At 36.5% G+C, this 25,892-nt stretch overlaps 1 protein-coding gene across 3 annotated transcripts; it reads left to right on the plus strand.

Annotated features, from left to right (window-relative positions):
- Positions 1-12,773: 12,773 nt before the first annotated feature.
- On the plus strand, positions 12,774-25,042 carry fndc5a (fibronectin type III domain containing 5a). 3 transcript variants are annotated; one of them, XR_013800167.1, is made up of 7 exons: positions 12,776-13,109; positions 17,122-17,237; positions 17,365-17,563; positions 18,762-18,851; positions 20,524-20,657; positions 22,198-22,367; positions 24,535-25,042. XR_013800167.1 is itself a non-coding variant. In XM_079634792.1 (6 exons), the coding sequence occupies exons 1-5, from the start codon at positions 13,037-13,039 to the stop codon at positions 20,661-20,663; spliced, it is 618 nt and encodes a 205-aa protein (XP_079490918.1). In that variant the 5' UTR covers positions 12,774-13,036; the 3' UTR covers positions 20,664-20,701; positions 22,198-25,042. The 3 variants fall into 3 exon arrangements, 2 of the variants coding, with proteins under 2 accessions (XP_079490918.1, XP_079490917.1); XM_079634792.1 differs by having other exon boundaries at positions 12,774-13,109; positions 20,524-20,701; positions 22,198-25,042; XM_079634791.1 differs by having other exon boundaries at positions 22,198-25,042.
- Positions 25,043-25,892: the final 850 nt, after the last annotated feature.

Consider the following 25,892-nt stretch of genomic DNA (forward strand, 5'->3'; position numbering starts at 1 on the left):
ATACCTGCTTAATTCATTTATGTACCAGCGGTAATTCATTTATGTAATTACATTTGTAATTACACTGTTGACCCTTCCCTTATACCTTAAACCACCCTTAAACTTAACCATACCAGCACACCTGTCGCTAACCTTACCCGTATCACACCGCAACAGCAGCAAAAGTGTTTTACAATAAAATATGAACACAATAAGTACATTGTACTTATTTTTCTATGTAAGTACATAGCACTTAAAGCCACTTAATATAAAGAGGGACCTAATATTCAAATAAAATACAGATTCAAAACTGAAATAAATGTTGCATTGGTGTGTTTAAGCAATCCGAGTCAGTGAATCATCAGATCAGCTTCATCACTGCCAAACACACTCAGTCTCTCACTAAACACACACTTATGATGAACATCAGGACACTGTGCTCGAGTGTGTCATTACAAACTTTACTCTTCTTTCAGTTTCAGTTGTACTAAAAACTCAAGGAACCTGTGAAAAATTCAGTGCAACATTACTTGAATCGTGCATTCAAATGTTTTCTCTGTTTGTTTTTATGTAAATGTGAATCTTTAGCCAGCGCAGTTATTATGTTAAACACCAAAGGCTCAAATCTTTACGGCACATGCAGGAGCATCCAGTGCTCAGATTACACGACCGCCGTGCTTCAGATGAAAAAACCCTCATTCATTTTGAATTAATAAATAATTTTATAGATAGTTCTCATTTTAAAACATGTTTGCCTCTGCTTAAAAGTTCACATCAATTTGCACCATGTTTTTGGAAAGCGTCTGTTTAGCTTTCCTCTTTTGCTCTTTATGCATGTCTTTCTTTTTCATTGTCTCTTTCTCTCCGTCTCTCACGCAGGCCTCCCGGGATGCACAAAATGCTAATAAGTGTGTCAAATAAACAAACAATGAGAAATGGTCGTCCCATGGCCTCTCTGTGCTCCGGCTTTGATCTCTGTGTGTTGTATTGTTCACTCGAGCCTGTTGTTCTCCTGAAAGCCTCTATGTATCAAAAGCATGACAATCGACTTCAAGAACAGAGAATACACAGATCAGATCCTGGATCAGCTTTTGCTTTTGAATATGTTTAGGTAAAGTAGTAGTGTAAATTGCAACTAGTAATACAGATTCATATAAATGTATTGTAAATACATACACAGTTACTTAAAGGTGAAGTGTGCAACCTTTGTAAACGTTAAAATACTTAACCAAATAACCACTTTGTAAACATCATAGACTTATTAAGAGTTTAAACACTCAGAAGTGCTTTCAAATTGTCATGTCAATATCAGGATTGACCAGTAACAGCTTGAAATGGGACTATAGCAGTTTGTCCAAGCAATGGAAGGAGGGATTGACGCTTGTTTTTGAATGGCCGTCAAAAAAGTTTTTTGTAATAATTATGTAATATATATTAATATATACTAATATAGTACTGATTTATATACTAATATAGTAATAATATATATATAATAATTGAATTGTTAATTTCAGAATGTCATTTAATATTTTATATAATAATTATGTAGGCTACTTTATACAATAATGATTTAATTGACGATTTTGGTCAATTATAAAATTTTAGTTATTGAATAATTAATTTATATAACAACTATTTACATTTTTATATTATATTATATATATATATATATATATATATATATATATATATATTAAATGACCCCACATTATCTGATTACTGTCAGAATATTATCAGTAACAAAGTGAAACACAAAGAAATATGTTAAAATCGATACTTTTCTGTTTTTCTAATCCTATTATTCTCTTGTGGTGACATTTGTTGCACATACATTTTAAATGTGATGGATTTGAAACAGACTGGATATGTTTTTGACATGCTGCTCTGTTCATAAAGATGTAACAGTGTGCGTTTATGATAATTCAATCAATGAAGTTTAATTGCACATTGCACTACCTGTGGTTGTTTTTGGCAACCATGACTTCACAACAAGGAAAGAAAGATTGAAATTAATCTAAATTTAAATTATAAGTTTCCATTTATATTTATAGAAATGACATTGTCCAGAACTGTAAAAAGCAGCATTGAGACAACACACACACACACACGCGCACACACACACACGCGCGCGCGAACACACACACACACACACGCACACACACACACACACACACACACACACACACACACACACACACACACACACACACACACACAGCTACATCAGCAGCTTTTGTTGGTGCTGTTGACCCTGAAAGCTAATGAAATGGCACGATCCATTTTCTAAACCTGCTTCTTGTACAAAACATTGCGAGTGCTTCAGTCCCACTACATTAATTAGTTCCAGTCTAAAAGAAGCCCGTCTTTGACCATTCATTCCGCAGACGTCTCCTGAATCACAGACACTTTAGGCCATCCATCCGCAAATAAATCCTGCCTTGAGATTAATCAGCAGAAATTCTTCTTTCTCAAAACTAAAATGTCAAAAACATGACCACTAAGCAAAATGTGCAACTAAACAAGTTGACTTCAAGAAAAAGGTTGCCTCACCATCTCATTAGTGTGTTTTGTGTTTTTTTTTACTGTATACAAGTTTGTGCAATGGTACAGTTTTGTTTTAGTGCAATAGTTTATAATAATTCATTGGGACTGATTTTCATGCATTCAGATCAGTAAATGTTTTGGACCCTGTTATTAGTGCTGACAACTTGTGACCAAATCACTGTTAATTCAGAGCATTTAACAACATATTGCAGATGAGCAAACGTTCTTGAAATCATATAACACACACGACAACACACATTGAATGGATGTGTTCTTTCAGGGCCAATAATACTGTATACTCCAAAATTGCACATGGAGAAATCCAGGTAACCAGGCAACAAAGCACAGATGGCAAACATCGCTGAAAATCAATGAGGAAGACATGGGAGAAAAGAGTTGGACTCTATGCTAAGGTCATGGGTTCGATTCCCAGGGAACGCGTGAACTTATCAAACGTAAAGCTTGAATGCAATGTAAGTTGCTTTGGATAAAAACATCTGCCTAGAGTTCTTCAGACTGCAAGACTTTCCTAACCCAATCTCTTTATTTCCATATCGGCTGCTTCTATTCCATAATTATTTTACCCTGCAAGCAAAGAAAAGAGAAGCAGAAGTGAGGGTTTGAGTCCTCCTCCTCTTCAGTGTAATCCTGTTCTCTTCAATAAATAAGCTGTACGCTCATCACACTTCTTATACTGAAGGATTACCAAAGAGAGAGAGAGAGAGAGAGAGAGAGAGAGAGAGAGGCTTCAAAAAGATTATTTACAAATATATTTCAAATATTTCAGAAAGAAACGATTCCTATTTACAAAAGTATTACAATTGGCATTTAAAGTTAGCCTGGCTAACGCCAGACCCAATTCTCGTTGAGACTTGGGTCTGGGAACCACATGTTCATTTTCTCGTATTTAAGGGCGTGGTTTACGAATGCGCCGGCGCCGTTTATTGGGTGCTAAGAATGTCTATCAAATGCGCCTGTACGTAGCTCATAGCCAATCGTTTCTATTATACCAGATGACGTATGTAGAGAAATGGTTTAACGCCAAACGCTGCTCTTTTTTCTAAATAAAATTGCGATCTAAACTACTTAGAACAATATCTAAGGCTGCATCAAAAGGTAGCTTTGCGTCTGCTGCCATGTTGACTCCATAGATATAAACCGATATAAACAAACTGCTTAGTTGTGTCGCAAATATGTCGTCATCGTCTTGCTGCTCCCTCCCCGTTCTGTGATTGGTTCCCTAAACGAGGCGAAAAACAGGTCCATGGTTTCCAGACTGCCTTTCAGCGAGAATAAAATCGCGCTGCGCAAAGGCAGTCTGGGGAAACCCAGGCTAATTTAAAGTCCCAGTGAAATCAAAATTGAAGTTTTTTTTGTCTTTTAGTATGAATTTGTTAGCCTCACTGTTATCTATAAGCTCATGTGCTCCTAAACAAAATGTACATTGATTTTAATGACATCACTCTGCAATTCAGCTTCTCATCTGCTTTTCTGTCCAATCAAATGCTTTATATCTGAAGCTCCGCCCCCTACATTATAAGCTGCTGCTGAAATCGGTCCCTTGTTCACACAGTTACCCTTTTCTTTACTCTACTAGTAAATATGCTTTCGATCGGGGTGAATGAAGTCTGGTTTCAGGATGGTGTCACCCGTCGAGAGACACGACAGCACAGAGCGGATCATATGAGTGAGTCGGCGCAGACCAGAAAACGTATCGGACTCATTTGTATTCTGCACAGAATGCTGTATTTTTAAGCAATATGGAGTATATTACGAGGATAAACAGTTCGAGGTTAAGAGGAAACTGCGGCTTTATTGAGATCAACGGCTCTGGCTGAGCTGTGATATAAACTAAACGCTATTGGCTGTTTTATAAAGGGGAGGAGCTGGTCGATATGCCCCGCCCAGTCTTCCTGTTTCAGTGGAAATGAATTCAACACATTGAATAACGTTGCGTGTTTCAAGGCACTTCAGTCGTCCTATAAGCGCTTGGTCTTACATTTCTGCTCAAAATAACTGTTCACACATCTGGTACGTTGGCCCAAAAGCCTTGTGAAAGTGAAACGAATATAAAATGAGTGTATGCAGCTTTCAGAAGAGCAATGTGATTTTTCTTTTCTCATCATAAAACATGCAAAACTTCTCTATGGCATCCATTATTTAACTTTTCATAGCAATTCATAATTTCTCACTCAGGCTGTAGCTTTAGATCAGCCAACTAGAGTAGAAAGAAAGTAATGCACGCTGTTCAAAAGTCTGGGCTCAGTACTACTTTTATAATGCAGTAAATTCAAAAGTGTCAGTATTATTTATCATGTTAAAAAAGTTTCTATTTCAATAAATAAAGGCTGTTCTTTTGAACTTCCTATTCATCAAAAGATCTTGAAAAAATGTATCACGGTTGGTTTCCAGAAAAATATGAAGCAGCACAGCTAATTTTCAATATTGACAATAATGAGAAATATGTCTTGAGCAGCAAATCAGCATATTAGAAATGATTTCTGAAGGACCATGTGACACTGAAGACTGGAGTGATGATGCTGAAAATTCAGCTTTGTTCACAGGAATAAATTACATCTGAAAAAATAGTCAAACAGAAAATTCTCAGCCTTTGTGAGAATAAGAGAATTCTTACAAAAACGTAACAAAAATAATACTTTTGGAAAGTACTTTTGTGAGGTGTTTTGCACGGCTTGTCTGACTTAAACACAATAACAGTCTCACAATTTTGCTATTTATACATTTCCCCTTTCTGCTGGTTTCAGTCAACAAAAGGTTTAACACATATTTGCATACAGTAATTGGTTTCTGGCCACCAAACCAGAAGTCTGCAAGCATCATGTTGGATTCAAATTTTGTTCATATTTTAAAGCCATAATATATGTGGAATTATATATTCCAAATAAAAAAACTTGAAATTAGATCTTAAAATATGTCAGTGCCATTGTTTTGTCTCAAGATGCACATCAGTAATGTTTCTTCGAAGGCATGTGCTGCACGTTTATAAAAGGTAACGTTACTTGAATGTCCCAATTGACCGTTCGCAAAGACCCGCCCCCCAAGGCCTTTTTATGCTTCTGCGTCATATCGACGGCGTACCCCCGCAGACCCTTCTGCGTCGACGCAAACGCCCCCGCCAGCTCGACGTGCACCTCCAAAAAATTGTAACTACGCGTCGAGGCGACGCAGACCACAAGGGCTGTGATTGGTCACACCCCACCCCCCTAGCGTTCTGGCGGTGAAATGCACCGCGATGCAACACAACCCGACGCAGAACCATAAAACGGCCACGACGCCGTAGGAGTGACGGCGTAGCTACGGCGTGGAGTTGACGCAGACGCAGAAGCATAAAAAGGCCTAGTGACAACACGCTGACAGACAGGACAGACCAGGTTACTTTTCGGTTACTTTTGATATTAAACATATTAAACAAAGTCTCACCTTTCAAATTTGGTCATTTTTTAAAAGAAATGTAAACAATAAATAGGCTACCGTTTTGTGGCTCTGTAATGTGTCTGACAGATCGCTGTAGAGCCTCAGTTAAAGCTGCTCGTGAACCGATCATCTCTTCCTTGTAGTTCATTTATAGCATCAAATAAACATGAATGAACATCAGAAGGAATGTTGTTTTAACCGCGGAAAGGCATTTTCAAGTTCAAATCCTCCCATGTTAATCTACTAACTCTCTTGACTGCTTTGTCGGACAAAATGGCGGATGGCGAAGTATGATTGGCCAGATCACCTGTCAATCAAGCTCCCTGCGAAGGGTCAATTGAACAGGCCTACTCCTGGCTTAATCCAGGCCTCGGTGTTCTTTCAGGGGTAATAACACAATAACATACTCAAAAAGAAGAAATCCAGACAGGCAACAAAGCAAACAGGGAGACTAGATCTGAGAAAAATTATGACAATACTATACATATTGGCTAATAAAACATTTTACAGAATCCTATTGTAATCCATTATGTAATGCTAAGATTTGAATAAAAAATAAAAAATGGCCTGACAGAACTCATATTCTGATTTTATAGTGGTGAGCAATGAAAAAAACATATGCAGAAGGGGATACATAAAGAAAGGAAGTTTGGGATTATGAGGATTCAAAAGTGTTGGATTCACCATCCAAATATAGAGACGCGAGATAGTGACATTAAATGATTAATATGCTGAAAGATTAATAAGGTCAGTTCTGCATCACAAACTCTTCAGGAACTCTTTCCTGCACAATGGCACTTTTAACAGGAATGTTTTTTCCCTCTGCATGAGTTTAGCAGATGCTTATGTAATTGTTTCTGTGGGATTTGGGAGCAGAATGGGAACCCCTGCGGGCTACAGCTTCACCAGATCTTCGCATCTCTTTTTAATAACAGCAGGGAGAGCCGGGATGAACGGTATAGGAGAGCACAGGTCTGAAGAGTTTACACTGCTGGATAAGATGAGAATGAGTCGAGAAGGAAAGACCCATGGCATGTTGTGTACACAGTAAAAGCATTACAGTCTAATGATAAATATAGTCAGTCATTTAGCAAATGCTTCTAAAGCAGCCATGATTCATTGGTGGATAAAAAACCTTAAAGACTTCTGATCCAAACTAACCAGAGATTAATCACATAAACTTTGTATTTGAGCAAAATACATTTGAAAATTTGGAGAAAATGTGTAAAGTTGTAAATAAAGCAGATGTTAATCCAATAAAGATATTGAAGTATTTACAGAAAATACAATTTCAGTCTTTATATTTTAGAATTTCACTTTTGATTAAATGTTTTACTTGCCGTTTCATAATTATTTGTGAAATTTACTATTAAGTTAAAAATTCTAAATATTTTTTTTCAATGTGTGTATAAAATACAACAGTTTATCAGCCTATATATATCAATAACAATAAAAAACAACTCTAAAAAGTTTTTTCAACAGAAGGTTTCAACAAGTGTATATTAAAACTTAACAATTGCAGGTCTGTCTTGAAAGGTATACAATTGATAAAGTTATTACTTTGCTAAAAAAAAATATGGCTAAAATAATAATAGTAAAAATCTAAAATTAATGCAATTTATTATTATGAGTAGGCCTACTTCTGGAATCTGACTTCCATTCTGCAGAAAGAGAAAGTTTAGATGAGACTTTTTTTTTAAAGAGATTTAAAAGATAGTTTAAAATCTTTTTTTATTTTTATTATTACTTTTGTTTGGACAAACATTTGCATACACTGCTCACTGGAAAATGAATCATGTAGCCTATTTTTATACAGATTTTTTTTTTTGTCAAAACTAATTAGGATTTAAATTATGCATATCTATTTAAAAATTAATTTATATAAATATGACATCACTGTTAACAGACACCCATGAGAATTTTTTTTTTAATTAAAATGATTTTCTCTCTATATATATTTTTTTTAAAAAAGGTTTTGGAACAGCGAGTAATAATGCACGCATATGTATATTTTTATTTATTATGTCTTATTGCTGATGTTATTGCTTGTGGTTGTTAAACCTAATGGCCACCAAAATATCTCCAGGTATACAGTATGAAGAATCTTATGAAATGGAAAGAGAGCGATAGAGCTGTAGAGAAAAAACATGACATGAATGATGCCTAATGATGAGCAATTACAGATGAGCAGACAGAAGATGAATGGAGGACACACGAGCCTTCAGAAACCTGCAGGAACAGAGAAAAGTGAAGTGCACAAATGGACCATCAAAGACCCAATATAGAAGATAACTTGTACAGTGGAGAGAAACAAAGGCTTCTGTATTATGATGATTTCATAAAATAAAACAATGCTTTGTTTTCATTGCAACTTCTCCCCTCAGTTTTGGTCATTTTTTTTCTCTTCTGTCCCTCACTTGGTTCATTATCAGTGTGCTACAGTGAAGCGGCCCATGAGTGTGCTGGACCTTCTTATAGAGTGTTCTGGAATGCTCTGGCGATCACATTAAACTCTTTTTAACGGGCCCTGTCTGTACACACAATCCCTGATTCATTTAGAGAACTAGATGTTGAATGCTTGATATGAGGATAGGAGAGACTCTGAAGATGACACACGCTTGAACAATTCTAAAGTGTTTTGTTTGTTCGGGTCAGCAAATAATTTCCCCTGAACATGATTATGCTGCCTAATAAGATGCCTAAATAATATTAATGCATTGCAACAATCTCAGTGAAGAAAATCTAAAATTGCAGATGAAGCAAGAAAAGTGTTGATATATAAAATATAATATAAAATGGAATATAATTAACATGCGGACAGTGCATGTATCCGCTTAAAACTGTAGAAAGGACTCTTACATTTCTCTTCTGTGAAATGCAATATTGTGGGATTCTCTGTTTGATCTTCAGATGTTGGGATTTTAAGGCTCGTGTGCTCCGTTTGGGTTATATAATGAAATGACACAATTTCACACTCATCAATCTAACAGTGAAACGAGACCTGAATGTACGCTCTTATCCAATATTTGCATTTGAATACACACACACACACACACACACACACACACACACACACACACACACACACACACACACACACACACACACACACACATAATATTTCAATCCCAAACCATAAATAACCAGCAATATGCAAAGTAAAGGAATAAATAAAACCTAAATATGCATAAAAATCATAAGTGTTTGAGTTTCAGAAAAACATGCACATAAACACATACAGAGGCACAAACATCTACGTATGCACACTCATTTATAAGCAAATACACACAACTTTGCATCTCATAAATCAATAAGCTATTGGATTGCTTTTTTCTAGAATCTCATTACGATTCTCCAACATAAGAAATACAAGAGGAATACATATGAGATAAAGGGAAAATGGGTAAATATATGAACACAGTATAAAGCCAGAGGCAGAAATTCAAGCACTTAAGGGTTAAATGTTATTAATTATGCTATTTATTTTGTTTTCTTTTTGTTATATAACGGTCACATTAAAACTTAATTATTATATTGCATAAAACGGTTGTTTAATTTACATTTTATCAAATATATCTTATTCATGGTTTACTCTTGACCCTGACTTTCAATATTGATTTTATTAAATATTTGTAGTTTAAAATTATGATCTAAACAAAAAATCTATTTCACAGTTATTTTGACTGTCTGACTAATACATTTTTTTTTTAAATTAAGTGGTAACACTTTACAATATGGCTCATTATAGCTAATGCTAATGTATTGACTAATATAGAATAATAATGAGCAGTACAGTTGTTACAAGTTAACAATAATACAACTGCTCATTGTTCATGTCCAATAAATGACATAAACAGATTAACAACTTTTGAATAATAATGTATTAGTGAATGTTGAAATGAACATTAAGATTAATAAAAGCTGTAGAAGTGTTTTGTGATTAACTAATGTAACCTTACTGTAAAGTGTTAACAGCACAACTGACCAGCACTCACCAGTTACGCCACATTATTACTCTAATCTCAGTACATCATGTGTCACACACTTTCTGTCTGGAACACACACACACACACACACGACAGTCACTGATGCCAAATCATACATTTTAACGAGATGAGGGAAGTATGATGTCAGCATTTTTGAGAACTTCCTGTTACCTCTGTAGAGGTCAGGAGTCCTGCCTCACCCTCACACACACACACACACACACACACACACACACACACACACACACGCGCGCACACACACACACACACACACACACACACACACACACACAGGGAGTCAGAGACTCAATCTTCCAGGTGTCCTGAGTTCAGATGCCCAGAAACACCCAGGAGACAGCGAGAGGTGAAGGCCGGGAGATTTGATGAGAACCGCTGTGACTTGTGATGATGTAACGACTCAAATATTTAATATGGAGAGTTAGAGACATGCAAGTTCAGGGAGTTCAAGTTTCCCCAACCCCATGATGAGAGAAGTTGATGTAGTGGCTTAAAAGAAGCTGATTCTTCTCTGTGAGGATGGAGCTTAACCAGCATCAGTTTAAAGATTGATTTTTTTTGGCATTTTTGCCTTTTATCATGATAGGACAGTATGTAGACAGGAAAAGAAGTGGGAGAGAGAGCGGGGGGGGGGGGGGGGGGGGGCAGGAAAAGTCTAAAGCTGGGAATCGGATTGAAGAGTTTCACTGTCTCCTCCGTTTCTGAAATTCAAAATGCTGCAGAAACCAGAAGCTAAATTTTGTTCAATTAACCTTTCCTGAAATGTATGCATTTGTAATGTATTGAATGTTAAAATGTGTATTATAATGCATAAAGAGTTATTTTAAGATAACATTTTATAGGAATCTGAATCTTTTGTATGAGAATTTAAACAGTTCTGACGTGTGACATAAATATTCTATGTAGTCTCTCAATTCATATCAGCATGCACATAATTATTATAAAAGGCAAAATACTGTTTAAAATAACTTTAGATGGAGTTTGCAGGAACAAAAGATATGCACACTGATGAGCCAAAACATTATGAAACCATAAAAAACTATAAAAGCATGTTGACCCGCCGAGGCATGACCCCTGAAGGTACAGTATATTCATTTCAGGTGCAATAAGGGTGTGTAATAAATTGGCAATGCACAGCTCAGCTCTGGACAGAAGAAAAGCTTTCGCTTTTTCGCTCAGGCTGACATTCCCATCGAGAAGATGTCCAAACCTCTCATTTGTTTGTGTGTGTTTCTGCGTGTATCTGAACTCGTGTTGAAGTGTCACAGCGAACACGAGCTGAATGACTGCAGTAATGAGATTATACTCGGCTTGTCGATCATTATCAGGCCTCATGCTGAAGAAGAGAGCAGGAGAACTAGACATTCATGAGCACACTGGGCATTGTCTGGGAAATAATAACCAGTGCTTATCACTTTTGGATGGACTGAAATCACAAAGTCGGTACACGCATTATTCACTAAGACTGCTGTGCTATTAGAATTAATTGTTTTCCACAGCAGTCTATTATTGTGCTATCAGCTTTTTCAGACCCTAGATGTAAAAAATGAAAGTCGGTCACACATCTCATTTGGTCTGGTTCATGGCCAGATGCTGCAATGTAAACCAAACTGTATGTTTGTCAAAAGTTATGAATACTTAGGCCATATGCATTGCTAAGGATTAAATTAGTGAAAATGAACTGCATCAGAAATGCTCAGACACAAGCAGTCACAATACTGTAGCACTCAGAGAAGAGACAGGCTATGACAAAAGAAACATGGAGTCGTTACAATAAAGGAAGCTAAATAACACTTATTCCTAGGGTTAAAAAATCTATTTCATAAAAATAATGAACATATTTAATGTCATAATTTAATCTCTTATTTATACATATATAATCAGAATATGGTCATATTTCGATATTTACTCTTTCCCCGCGTGTTTTCACTGTTATACGGTAGGGGGCGCTATTACACATCTTCTGAAAGAGTCCTCCTGAACCTCCTGATCAAAACACAGGCGAAGAAGAAGCAGAAAAAACAAGTGATAGCATATCTGCTAAATAACACGAACATAAATCATTATACAACATATTAATTATAACTGCCTAATGAATGAAATGTCGACCCAGGACGAGCTTTAGGACTGTGAAGTTTTGGGGGTGTTGATAGACTCGATCTAACGTTACTCAGTCTGTGTTTTGATCATCGTTCTGAATCCGATCCAGACAGTCTTTCAAAAACATCACTATTTTCTCAGCTTTTTGCTCAAAATGTAGCTTTTTTAAACAAAACTCACCCACATTATGTGTGTTGATAAAAAAGGAATGCATGGGGTTTTTGTTGTTGTTGTTTAAAAGCAGAGGGTCTGTTCTTTATTTTGATATATTGCATGTTCAGATATTCATACAATAAAATATTCTGGGGGCCATGAAACTTGTGAAAATGATTTTAAAAAATGCTGGCGGTTGCTGGCAACTATTTTTTTAAACGCTGGCAGGGAAATTGTGCATGAATATTGGAAATCTAAGAATAATCTTGATTGGAAAATTGTGTGCATGTAAATGAGGTCAATGTAAAAACAAATGGGTTAACATTTTAATATTACCATTTTCATCTATAGGCTACTATTTAAAATAAAATTAAATAAATTAAATATTTAAATAAAAAAAATCTATAGTAGGCTATTCAAATTAATCATATCGCCAGATCACAATGGAAACATACCGATGACTCATCACCTAGCAATCGCGAATTTGAGAGAGACGCACAATCAGAGTGCGTGTGCGTGTGTGTGTCGATGAGAGAGAGAGAGAGAGAGAGAGAGAGAGAGAGAGAGAGAGAGAGAGAGAGAGAGAGAGAGAGATGCTACAGGCTCTCCACATTCTCCTTCTGTCAGTCTCTCTTCAGGCTTGCATCAGGTAGGCTGCATGACAGCCGTACGACAACAAATCGCAAAGACACGGAATGTCTCCGTTTAAGTGTGTTCATAGGAACATCCGCTGTGCTGAACGATGTAACTGAAGCAGAGCTGGTGTGTGGAGCTGAAACAGAGCTTCAGACATTCATCGACGTCCAGCCAGCGTGGAGAGGATGAGGAGGGTCTTCATGCCCACATCGATGCTCGTACTGTTCAGCTGCTTCGGGGCGTCGTGGGTCTTGGCTGGTAAGTTTACAAGATTTCATTCCATTAAAAATAATGCATTTCTGGGGACTGTTGCACATCCCATTAATCCCATTAATTATGACATGCGAATATCCGATGAAGCATCGCAAGATAGTTGTGGGTACATGTGTAATGATGTGTGATGTGGAGAGCCTGGGAAAAGCACTGCAAAACACAGCAGACAGTGTGTCTTTTGTGTAGGCTATTTGAAATTGTGAATATTGTTTTTGCAGTATTCAATATTAAATATAATACTTTTAAAAATATAGTTGTCAGATGATTTGGCATGCAAAATCTCTTCAAATTGCAAATAGAGAAAGACACTAGTGATAAATGCTGAAGTGATTCTGTCTGTCATCACCACCTAATTTAATGCTGCACCATAAAGAAGCCTCCTCTGCAGCCAGAACCAGCAAAATAATAAATCCAAACTACTACAACCTACTTCAACTTAATGGGCTATAAATTTGATATCTTAATGCACCATATTCAACCCCTAGTAAAGTGGGAAAAGCCATGAATCAGGATGTAAACAGGCTTCTGGCAGCGGCAACCATCAGTTCCTTGATGCTTTTAGCTCCAGTGACAGGAGGTTGAGCTTTCAGGAGAAAATACGTCGCAAGTTTACTTTAGGGAAAAGCATTAAACACTGAAATGAAACGGTGGCAGAGAAGACGAGAATGTGCAAAAATAAAGGCCCAAGCACGTGGCTGAGCAAATCAGGTCAGCATAGTAAAAATAATATGATGTGATTAACGGCTTAAAGGAATAGTTCACCCAAAAACGCACATTATGTCAGTATTAGTTCACTCATGTCTTGTCTAGTATGTTGTGAAACACAAAAGGAGAATTTGTGGTCAATATCTTCCATAAACAGTCCATGCATGGCTATCAAGCTCAGGAATTGGTCAAAATCACCACTAAAATGGTCCATGTGGTTTGTGAATATATTAAGTCATAGCTTTGTGTGAGGTACAGTAATCAAGTCATTATTTACCTATATACAGTACATTGTTATGTTTATATGCTTTGTTTTGTTGGCATTATCTGGCATTAATGTGGACCTTTCACCTCCTTTTCTTCCAAACATATTCCTACTCATTTATTCTGTTTCCATTGCAACCAAGTACAAACTTATTATAAAGTTAAAATATCAATTTCCCCTCACAAACACACATTCACACTCACCAGTACTGCAATGACAACTAGAGTACATTTTCTCATAAAACGGATAGTCCCATCATATTGCGACATTGCTTGACAACTATAAATAGCCTACAGCTAATGAACTATATTGTTTCATAAAACTGCCCTCACACGGTAAACCCACTGTAATGTTGACTTCATGGGGCTTATTCATTTTGTGTGAGACAGTTGCATAAACTCAAAAGAAATCTAACGGTTCATAGCGAGGCTTTGAACAAAATTAAAGTCAAACCCCTCAGAGGAACATTATTAGTTGTTCACTCAAAAGCCTTCCTTTTTTGTTCCTCCTTTAGTACAATCATCTTGATCTGTTTTCTAGATTGGGTCATTCTTTATTTTCAGTCTCAATTGATTTTGTAAGGAGATTAAATTAAACAACCTAGGGTTTACCAGAATAAAATATATAACATCACCGTATGAAGCAAAAAAAAAAAAAAAAAAAAAAATCATTATCAATTTAAAGTGTTGTAACATAATGTTTTGTAATGAATTAAATGCAGATGTATTTATAGATTTATCTACATTGTAATGGTTTTTGAATCAATGTCCAAAGTACAAATCACAATAAAGAGTAAAAGTGAATGGATTTAAGTGTACGTGTTTATGTGTTCCAGCCTTCTACATTTATGTGGGGTGCTTCATTTATAATTCAACAGCATGTGAATATTATTGCTCCCAGAATGCCTTTCTACAGCCTATAGATAAGTCTATTTACTGCAAGCACCAAACAGATGCACCATATCAAGTATGTCTTAGGGAGCTATTATGCCGAAACATACTCGACAGATGCTTCTAGCTACACAAGCTTGATTTTATACGCACAAACATGTCAGAAGACAAATGCATGGACACATTCTCAGCATGCATTAGCATAAACTGTCACTTCCATGGTCATTTTTCAGTTTGAAGAGAATCATGGTCCAAGGGAAAGTGGTACAACCGTTTAGGGAGTTTTCTCTCTTTCTTTAAAGGGACCTATTATGTCCTTTTTCAACATCTTGATTTTGTTTTTACTACTAGAAAAGGTTTTCATGCTTGGTTTTCATGCAAACATGGTTTTTCACATATTTGACATTGTTGCAGCACCTCGATTTCCAGTCTGTCAGTAATGCTATGGTCACAAGTTCCATTGAACTCTATTGGTAACAAAAGAACTTGTAACTTTGAGAAACGCACCCCCGTTTAGTTCCTGTCTCTATGAAGCCCCTCCTTTTGAAAAGTGCAGTGTGCTCTGATTGGTCGGCTGGATCAGTGTGTTGTGATTGGTCAATTATTCAAGTGTGTTTGGGAAATATCCCTCACCATAACCGACAGTTTCAACACACTACTAACTAACTCAACCAGGCCCCGGGAATTATTTAAATGAGGAATATTGTGACGTGTTCGTTCCCTGAAGAAAAGTCAGGACTACAAAGGAGGCATTTCAGGGAGTTCAGAAACACCGATATAGAGAATAACTCCCCCTGGAGGGACTTTCCAGATCTTATCCAAGAGCAAACAGTAACATTACACACTAAAGAAAGTTTGTGCATGTAAGACATGTTAGAAAGCATAGTAGGAAGTCGTACACACACTGTAAAAACAAAATTAAGAGTTGGAAATAAAATAAAGATTATTGGATAACATTTTACAAGAAAATGCAATTTTAATCTTTCTACTTAAATTGTCATGTTTAATTCAATGTGCCGTTTCTTTGTAATTGTTTGCGAAATTAACCAGAAGTTTCTGATTGAAAATTATTTTTTTCAGTACGCAACATTTCTAAACACTAAAAATAACAGCTTGCTGTTGAGCAAGACAAGAAGCACTTATACTGATTCAATGAGGGAGTGTTTCGAACATTGAGTTTGACATTGAGAACAAATTTGACATTAAGTATTTGTTTATGAGTCATTCAAGAGTCGCACTACTCTGATCATGCTGTATAGTATCAATGAATGCAAATAGTGAGGACAAAATAGGGATGATTTTCCACATATATATATATAAATAAATATACAAACAAATCTCTCAAAAGCTTTCTACATCTTCAAATGCTCACAGATAGTTCATAAAGGATTCAAATGCTAGGGAGAAAAGTGCATAGCTTCATTTTGGTGTTTCAGAGACCTATGCATAAAACATGAATGCAATCCATTTACACTTACTAAGATTCTCTGCTCGCTGTAGCAATACACTACAAACAATGTTTGTTAATCACCTGACATGTAGGCAAAGAGGAGCTTACGGTATATGCATAAAATTTGTATCTGGGCCGCCATAAATTCTACTGTTCGGTGAGATTTTCGCACATCTTCCCTTCAAGCGGCTTCATTACCACGTCCTCTGTCTACTAGAAATAGCGTTTTAACCCAATGTGTGTGAAATAGTGGCGTCTAAACAGTGTAAGAACAGCGCTTGAGCTCTCTGAAGCACACAGCACTCATTCAACAAACCTGAGAACACTTCAACAAACACACACACACACACGTTATATTACAGCTCAACATGAAGCAAAAGAGAACTGGGGCTCATGAAACTGAAATAGCTAAAAGACTGGGATCTTACTCTGTTCATTTAGCAGAAAAGTCAAACTAAAAATGAAACTTCTATTTTTACTCATTATAAAGATACAAAAATGAGATAAGTGTAGATAAACAAGAGCAGGAATGTGCATTTCAAAAATAAAAAGGGGTACATTTTGATGTAACTGTAACTAAGTTCATGTCAGAGAGTAAGAACCGGAGCTCACTTTAACTGGATCTGAGGTCTGCTATTGTGAAGATTATGTGAATGAAGCGTCTGGATTCCTCTCTGTTCTTCTCAGACAGTTTGGCTGCTCCAGTGAACGTGTCCATCAGAGATTTAAAGGGCAGCTCAGCTGTGGTGACATGGGACACCCCGGACGGAGAGCCAGTCATCGGCTTCGCCATCACACAACAGGTAATCAGAACATGTGCGCTGTGTGTGAGGGAGAAAGGAAAGGTCACACACTCATGTTCACTAGTAGAAAGCATCGCACAAAAGAGAAAGCATTTGGTTGAATACTAGTTTTATCTATCCACAACAGAAAAAAGACGTTCGCATGCTGCGCTTTATCCAAGAAGTGAACACTACCACGCGGAGCTGTGCATTGTGGGATCTGGAGGCAGACACGGACTATATCGTGCATGTTCAGTCTATCAGTATAAGCGGACCGAGTCCCCTCAGTGAAGCGCTGTATTTCCAAACCCCCAAAGAAGCAGAAAATCAGGCCTCGAAAAGCAAAGGTACTGACACCAACACTATATACACAAATCACCACAGTACGGCAGTTTACAATACATATAAGTGCACAGCTAATACAGTGAGTATAAGTGTGCGTATTATCATTATAACATCAAATAAATAAATAAAGAGAGAGAGAGATCTGATGAGAAAAAAAACTGAGAGTAGTAAATATGAGAGTAGTTTTACAAGCAAATATTACTCAAAATATAGATTTGCAAGCATCCATCAGAATCAACTTCACAAACGGTCTATGTTTGAAAATCTTCAAATCATCTTCAGTACCAGCGTGTGATAATTCTGTTAATAGGGGATTTTATTAATCCCTTCAATACTGAAAAAACAGCAGTTGATCCTTTATCACTCAAATTACTTTTTCTTGACAACCATATAGCCGTCTTTGCTTGCCCAAATATTTTCATAAATCACGAGAGGAAGAAAAAGAAGGATGTATTTTCCCGATTGACTACTTGCAAATAAAAAACATTAAGAAATCGTGTTCTAATTGCAAAATTTCTTGAAGAAGCATTTGATTAAACCTTTAATTTGGCAACACTTAATTTAATAATAATAAATAATTTGACGGTTTCTGAACTAAAAAATCACCAATAATAATACATTTGGCAGCAGAACAGCTATTCTCAGTTCATGATGTGTGTTTTATTAAATGATTGACATTACATCACTCGGCCGCTCTGTGCTCTTCTTTTACTTCTTAAATCAGTGACACACAAATAAATAACGCGCCTGAAGAACAATCCAGCCCAGAGACTGTCTTTAAGATCCATTAGTTTCATTAAGGATGCAGCTCATCCCAGTCAATCAATAATCCGTGATTAGCTCATGTTTTTAATCTATCTACAGTACTGCAAAGGGACAGTGAGAGATTTTTAAGTACCGTAGTCTCTGATATAATAGTACCAGGGTTGCACTTCACGGATTTTTTTTTTATATATATATATATAATTTATAATGACTCCAATTTCATTCCTAAAAATGTAATTGAGGTTGCAAACATGATGCAGAATTATATTGAACTGCTGTATGAGTAGATTTTAATCATTTGTAATTTTTCAGTATGAATTACTAATTAAAATGTGATCATACAAAATATGGGATAGTTATAAAACCATTAGGCCAAGACGTTATTAATATTCCATGTTTGACACGCCACTGATAATGTCGCTGTGTTCTTGCCAGACGAAGTCACCATGGAGGAAGTTGGGCAGAACGCTCAGCTCAGGGCAGGAGAGATCATCATCATTGTGGTGGTTCTGATCATGTGGGCGGGTGAGCTCTGGACCATCACAACATCACTCACATGCTGCTTCAATCCACTTCCACTACTCCACTTTCCCCGCTTTACAGTCTGCAGGAGGATTTTTTATCTTTAGACAATCCACCTTATTTTGAAACACGGAAAGTATTTTTTGTGAATGTGCAAGACTTCCGATTCATTAGAATTACAAAGTGCAATAATCGGTCAAAGTATTTGTGCTACAAACCATTGTGTTTATGATTATGATAATTAATTTAAATCATATGATAACAATTAAGTTTGCCATATAAAGCAGCATAATGAACACATTCAAGTTACAAATGGCCACACCCACTCTTTCATAAAAAATATATTGTTATAAAAATCATCCCAAATTCAAAAGAATAGCAGTCCACACCACAGCTATAACAGCACAGAGTAGCGATATCATTAGAATCACTTTTCTTTTCTTTTTTGCTGGAAACAACATTGACAACCAATCAGAATCTATCAGACTTTAATCTTATGTGAATGTCGGAGATCGTGGAAAGGCAGCTTTAGTGTTTTTCTTTTAGCAGTTTTTCTCTACAATATCGGCAAGATGCCTAGTGTTATAATTCATTTGGTGTATTCCAGCCTTTAAAATGCACATTATCTGCAATCATATTCCATATGGAACACAATCAGTTAACAATAGACAACAGGGATTACAATCACATGACTAAATGAACAGCATATTGAGACAAGCAGCATTTATCTATCCATCTTATTTTAAAACGTGGAACTATTTTCTGTGAATGTGCGAGACTTCTAACTCATAGGTAAATAACTAGAAGAATAACAAAGTGCCGTAAACGTTCAAACTATTTGCGCTACAAGCGACAAAAGTGTGTTTGTGATTATGATAATATGTTAAACAGAGTGTCTATTTACACCAAGTGCAAATACCTGCCTTGTTGGCAGAATATATTTACACTTACGCCCACCATTACCTGATTGAAATCTATGATGGCGCAGAGAATATAAGGCGGGTGGCTTTAACTTTTGGCACTACTGACCCGTTTGAATCCACCTTTTACCAAACTCATTCTTCTCCCTTTCCCCATCGCCTATCACCTCGGAGGGGCATTTATTTTAAATAGCAATCAAGAAAAGGAGTAAAGTGCCTAACTGGTATTTAATAGTGGGAGTTAAGTGTTTAACGGGTGGGGTTGGGAGTTGGTGTAGGGGAGGTGATGCCAAGTACAAGTTATGTCCCATAAGGCAGCATCCATTTATGATTGTAATAAATATAATCATATACACTGAATATGATGCTATTATTGCACAGTTTTATAATACACTGAGGTGTAAATACTATCTGCCACAATTTACACTAATTATAACATTTGTATTTAACAACTTTTTACACTTAGTGCATAGAAAAAAGTTGTATTTGCTCTTTACACTTTTTGTGTAAATTAGTGTTACACTAAATAGCATCTGACACTATCTGCATTCAGTGTAAATAGTATAATGCATAACAAATATGATAACAAATACCAGTCTGCAATATCAAGCAGCATAACAGACTGTTTTTGTACCGGTAGGCCTAAAATAACTGGATCTGATGACACCGGAAGCCTCGCACATTCAGGTTATGAACTTACGCCGCTCTTCCGTTAAAATAAGGTGGATGGGTGCATGTCATTTTGTCTCTTGCAGGTGTGATCGCGCTCTTCTGCCGCCAGTACGACATCATCAAAGACAACGAGCCAAACAATAACAAGGACAAAGCCAAGAACTCGTCTGAATGCAGTACCCCAGAGCATCCTTCAGGGGGTCTGCTGCGCAGTAAGGTATAACCACGACCCAATGAGAGAGTCCAGACCACACTAGACAGGTGAACCGTCCTGGATTATAAATCCTGCCAAACTCCATTAACATTTCGTTTCATGCCTAAAAAAGACAATATAAGCATCATTTTCTCAGTAATCATTATATATAAAGTCTTAATTTCATAGGATTAGGATTACCGACTACTAACTTTGCAAGTACATCAACTTATTCGACTAACCCGAACCTAACAGCCTACTAATACTCGAGTCTAATGAGAGTTAGTTGACATGTAGTTGCAAAGTTACTTATAGTTCTGTCATGACAACTCTCTTGAGTGTTTGGCATGTAAATGAGTATGACAATGTTGATATATTTGGTCTTGGCAGGATAGATCTGCTACACTGCTGCTGTGAGCAAGTCGTGAATTACCCGTAGCAGATTTATACAGGTGGAGCTGGGGAAGGTGGAGGGCTTCTGAAAGCGCACTGCATTTGCTACAGCAAATGCTGACCAAGTATTTAAAGGTTGAGAAGCAAGCTCATTGGCTGCTGATACAGCAGGAACCAATCAGCTGTGCCCTATAGAGATGATGTGACTGCAAGCAGATTGAGTTAAAGATCATCCTGCGCCATCTAGAGTTTCATGACAGAACTTTGTATTTACCGGTATTATGCCTTCGTGTGCTATCGGAATTATCATAAATGCGAGTTTCCTAGTTCAAAATTGGACATGAACGCCCTCTCAAGCTCAGGGATAATTTTGATACCCAAGTCCCCGAGTTGGGCGGGCTATAAACTTTAAACTTTGCGGAGGGGAGAAAACTGCTGCTGTGACCGGTGTTCTTTATTACTTTTTCCACAACTGCTACATCACCTTTTCTTTCTGTTAACATATTGCATATTTACATATATGAATAATCATTTGAAGCATATTGTATGTTTCATACACAGCAAAAATTGCCTATATTTGACCGAAATTCCATATAGTTATACTATAGCTGACTATGACTATAGCGCGGTGATTGTTTATATGATTGTCAATGAATGTGGACCACTAAAAATATATAATTTTTACAAATATAATTATGGCTTTAACACGATTTTTCCAATAAATAGGTAAGAATAAACCGGATGTCGTCCATGATTCGTGTTCTTACCGACAACAAAGAACTTGAATGTGACCAGCTCGTACTAATCTTAGGAGGAAGGAAACTTCCTGAATGCACAAGAAGAATGCACTATCGAAATAAACTGTAACCTATGTTTTACAGTACATTTGATTTCAATAGAGCATCACATCACATCACACAATATAACTGTAAAAGACTAAACTGCTGTATTTTTTTAAATCAACACTCAAATATTCAATTATAAAAAAAAAATTGTCTTGCATGGGATTGGACTAAATGTGATACGGCTCAAAATAACTATCATGGAATATGGTTTAATTATGTTTACCTTCATAAATTACCTTCGCCTCTTTCACCATTACTCCACCATGTTCTGTGTTGAACGCTCGAATCCTCTCGCTAACATCAGACATCTGCTTCCATCTCCACAGTTCCCCGAGAACAACAACAACAATATCCGAACGCCATCTGTGAACATTATCAAAGTGTGACAGGAATTGTTATGAGTTTCAAAGGATTTTGCTTTCACCATGGGGCTACAGAACGGCGTCTGTGCTCATCCTCAAAACTGTGGAAGATTCCTGACGACAGCTGGAATAAGGTGAACTTTTTCCTCCAGCAGTTCGGAGACCAGGCCAAATCTGAGGCTGCTCGGGGACAGGAAAAAAGCCTCTGAAAGAGAAGCAGGGGAAAAAGACCCTCTCTTTATCACTTTACAAATAACTGAGATGCGCACCCATTCAGAACCACTCTCTTTTCATCTCGAAAACATTGAGCCTTGCTTCTTTATCTGGTTTTCTCTTTACCCTTTTCAGACAGCATGATCCACATTCTGCTATCCAATGGTGATGAAGGCTTTTATAAAGTACATCTGCAGTAAGCAACTAAATGGAGGACATACATTGGGGTTCAAATGTCTGAAACCACATTTAAAAAACCAGATAATCCTGGAAATAAATAAAGTTGAAATAATTAATATGAAGTGAATGAGAAATATTTAATATTCTGAACGATTTCTAGACACATTTGTGATATTAATCATGTAACTCTTTGTAGAGTTTACTTACATTAAAGCTCAGTGTTGTTATTATTTACTAAAACTATTCAAAATTATTTCTGGTAATTGAAATAAAGTTGAAATAAAAAAATAAATATTAGATGCATACTTTAAAAAACGTACCGAAATTAAGTTGAAGTACTAAAATTAATGAGAAAAAAAAATAGAAATGGACAAATTTCTTAACAGAACTTAAAATAATAAATAAATAAAAGCTCATTCAAAATATTAATAAATACTATAATAGTATATAAATGTAATAATATTAATAGTATTAAATAATAATATATAAATATACTAAAATAACACTGCTTAATATTCTCAAACCATGCTGGAGAAAATTTATAAATAAATAAGAAAACATGATCGCACATGAATGATTTTTACTAGTGGTCTCAGACTTTTTGGACCCCACTCAATAACATCAGAGAATTGACTGATAAACAGTCGGGAATATTAATGTTTCACATCAAGATCCTCCAAGGATTCATCAAGCGTTTCTTTGCCCAAACATTTTCATTCAGAAGCGTTTATTTATCCACAGAATAGGTGGCTTATTTTGACTGGTTAAAAAGATTTGACAGAGAGATGAAAGAATATTGTGGAATAATATGACTTTAGTTTCAGGATATTGAAGAGACTTTTACTTCTATTGATTGTGTTCTTGTTTACACCTGCAGAGAAACTTGACAAACTAAACTGGTATACTAAACCAGCAGTGCTGGGGAAGATACTTTAAAACTGGAAGCCACTCGTCATTTGAAAGTAAAGCTACTGAGAAGTTCATTCAGTTCATTTAAGCTTATCAGATCTGTATTTGTTGTGGCACAAAAACATTAAGGTGATTTAAATTAATGAACACTCTCGATTAAATATGAACAGATACATTTCCACTAAATACAACAACAAACTAGAATGCACTCATTTATATAACCAAGTTGAAAATACAGCAACATTTAACCAAATATTTCACTATTAAAGAAGCACTTAAAATGCCATGCAGGGGCTGCACTAAATGAATTCACTGAATACACTCCAATGTTAGGAGAGTGTGTTTGATTATGGGTGATATAATGTGACAAATGTGTGTGTATGGGGGGGGGTTGTTATACTGCCTTGATACTTGTACAAAGTAGCTTGTTTTTTGAAAAAACTACACTTTTGAAACCAGCTGAGCTACTGTCATGGTACTGAGAAAAGATGAATTGACAAAAAAAAGTACCTATACTGCTAGATACTACACTATTATCATACTTTAGTTTGGTTGTGTATATTTCCTTAGTGTTATAACACTTATATATAGTGTTTATTCTTTAATAAAAGGTATTGTAGGAGTGGGGCTGAGTACATTAAACACTGTAAAGGGCCGGTTCCACACAGACCGCATTTTTGCTGTTAAAAAAAAACTAAAGACAAGAGATCAGTGTAATAAAAAAATTAAAAAACACAAAGTCTAGAGAACATTAAAGACGTCCATCTAGTATGTTTACATTGAAAAACGATGGAAAAGTAGCGCAGTGGAATGTAAAAACGCGTTCTGTGTGAATGGCCGCTCTACATGTACTTTTCCTCATTATGATATCAGTCCTGGTTTCAGCCGTTTTAAATGCCGTGAGAAAGATACTTTTTGTTGATGAATGATATAAAACGTTCTCTGTGGACTGCCAATCAGAGAACTTCTGTTTAGTGCTAATATGATGTTTCTCTTAAGGACATTCCCTGTGCTTTCTCCACGTCGTCTCTGAGGGAGACTGTCCTCCTCTCGAAACAAGGGCTGAACATGCTTCACATCAGCAATAAAACCACGGGGGATTCTGACCGGCCTCCGGGATTGCACTTAAACCGACAGGACAGTTAATGGTGGTCGATAACATTGTGGGATTCAAGTTAACGGACTGAAATCACAGTACTACGTTCTCAATTTTACTGTGTGCTTTTACCACACTGACCTGAACCCGTTGATTGTCATTAAAACGTATAAAATGGAATTGAAAAAGTCTTTTGTTCTGTTACTGTGACGCCTCATAAAGCTGTATATCGAGTAGCAAACCTAAAAAGTTCACTCCCACTGTCTGCCATTGGTTGGACAAATCAATGGCGGACCTTCTAGCTCCACCCATTAATCCCAACTTACATCTAGAGAGGCGGAGCTGGACTTCACGCTCAACCCATGGCTCTGCAATGAGCAGCCTCTTTATTAAACTGGGATAGGAAGAAAGTATTTGAACGTATGAACACACACTTAAGCTTTTAACATGGGACAGCGCCCTCCTCAGGCATCTAAACCCTCAGAGACTCACTGAAGCAAACATTTTTAAAGAAATAAAATAATGAGTAAATATGGTTTACGGCTACATGTAATAGCAGATCCGACTATCAAGCGTTTTCATTTTGGCAGGAAAATTGGGGTTTCCCAGCTGTTACTGTGTGTGTTGGATGACCTATAATATACATATTTTTTTTCTCAATTCCCAATGTTTAGTTAGTCTCATTCCCAATTTAGACAGTTTTCTGATTTTATATCCAGTGGCTTTCCAGAAACACTTTTTAGGAGGAAAATATCAATATCAATACTTACTGGGTTTAGAGGTACAGCCAAACAGTGGAGTATATCACAAGCAACGCTAAGGCCATGTGTTCAATTCCCAGGCCAAGCAACAACTGATAAAACCTTGAATGCAATGTAAATGTTGGGTCTGTGAGGGTTAAACAAACAGTTTGTTGTTTAGTGCTTATTAAACATCATATAGCCTGAAACGTGCATTAAAGACTACTTTGATCATAATTGTCAAAATGTAGTGATTCCTAAAATAGAAATGAAGTACAACATATTCTTAATTTCATAATATTTTTATTCCACTTAATGACAATGTGCCTTTAATAAAGCATGGCCAGTCCAACTCAAGGAATATTGTGAGATTCAGGTTTTATAAAAGTGATTAAATAAGGTTTATGTTAAAGATGAAGATGCATTTTCTGCACCACTAATAGCACCAAAATGCACTGTTCATCTAAGCGGTCCCACAACATAGTCTCAGCCAATGACTTGAGTTTGGGGGCGGGGCTATG

Source organism: Phoxinus phoxinus (genome assembly GCF_949152265.1).
Source record: "Phoxinus phoxinus genome assembly, chromosome: 14".
Classification (NCBI taxonomy): domain Eukaryota; kingdom Metazoa; phylum Chordata; class Actinopteri; order Cypriniformes; family Leuciscidae; genus Phoxinus; species Phoxinus phoxinus.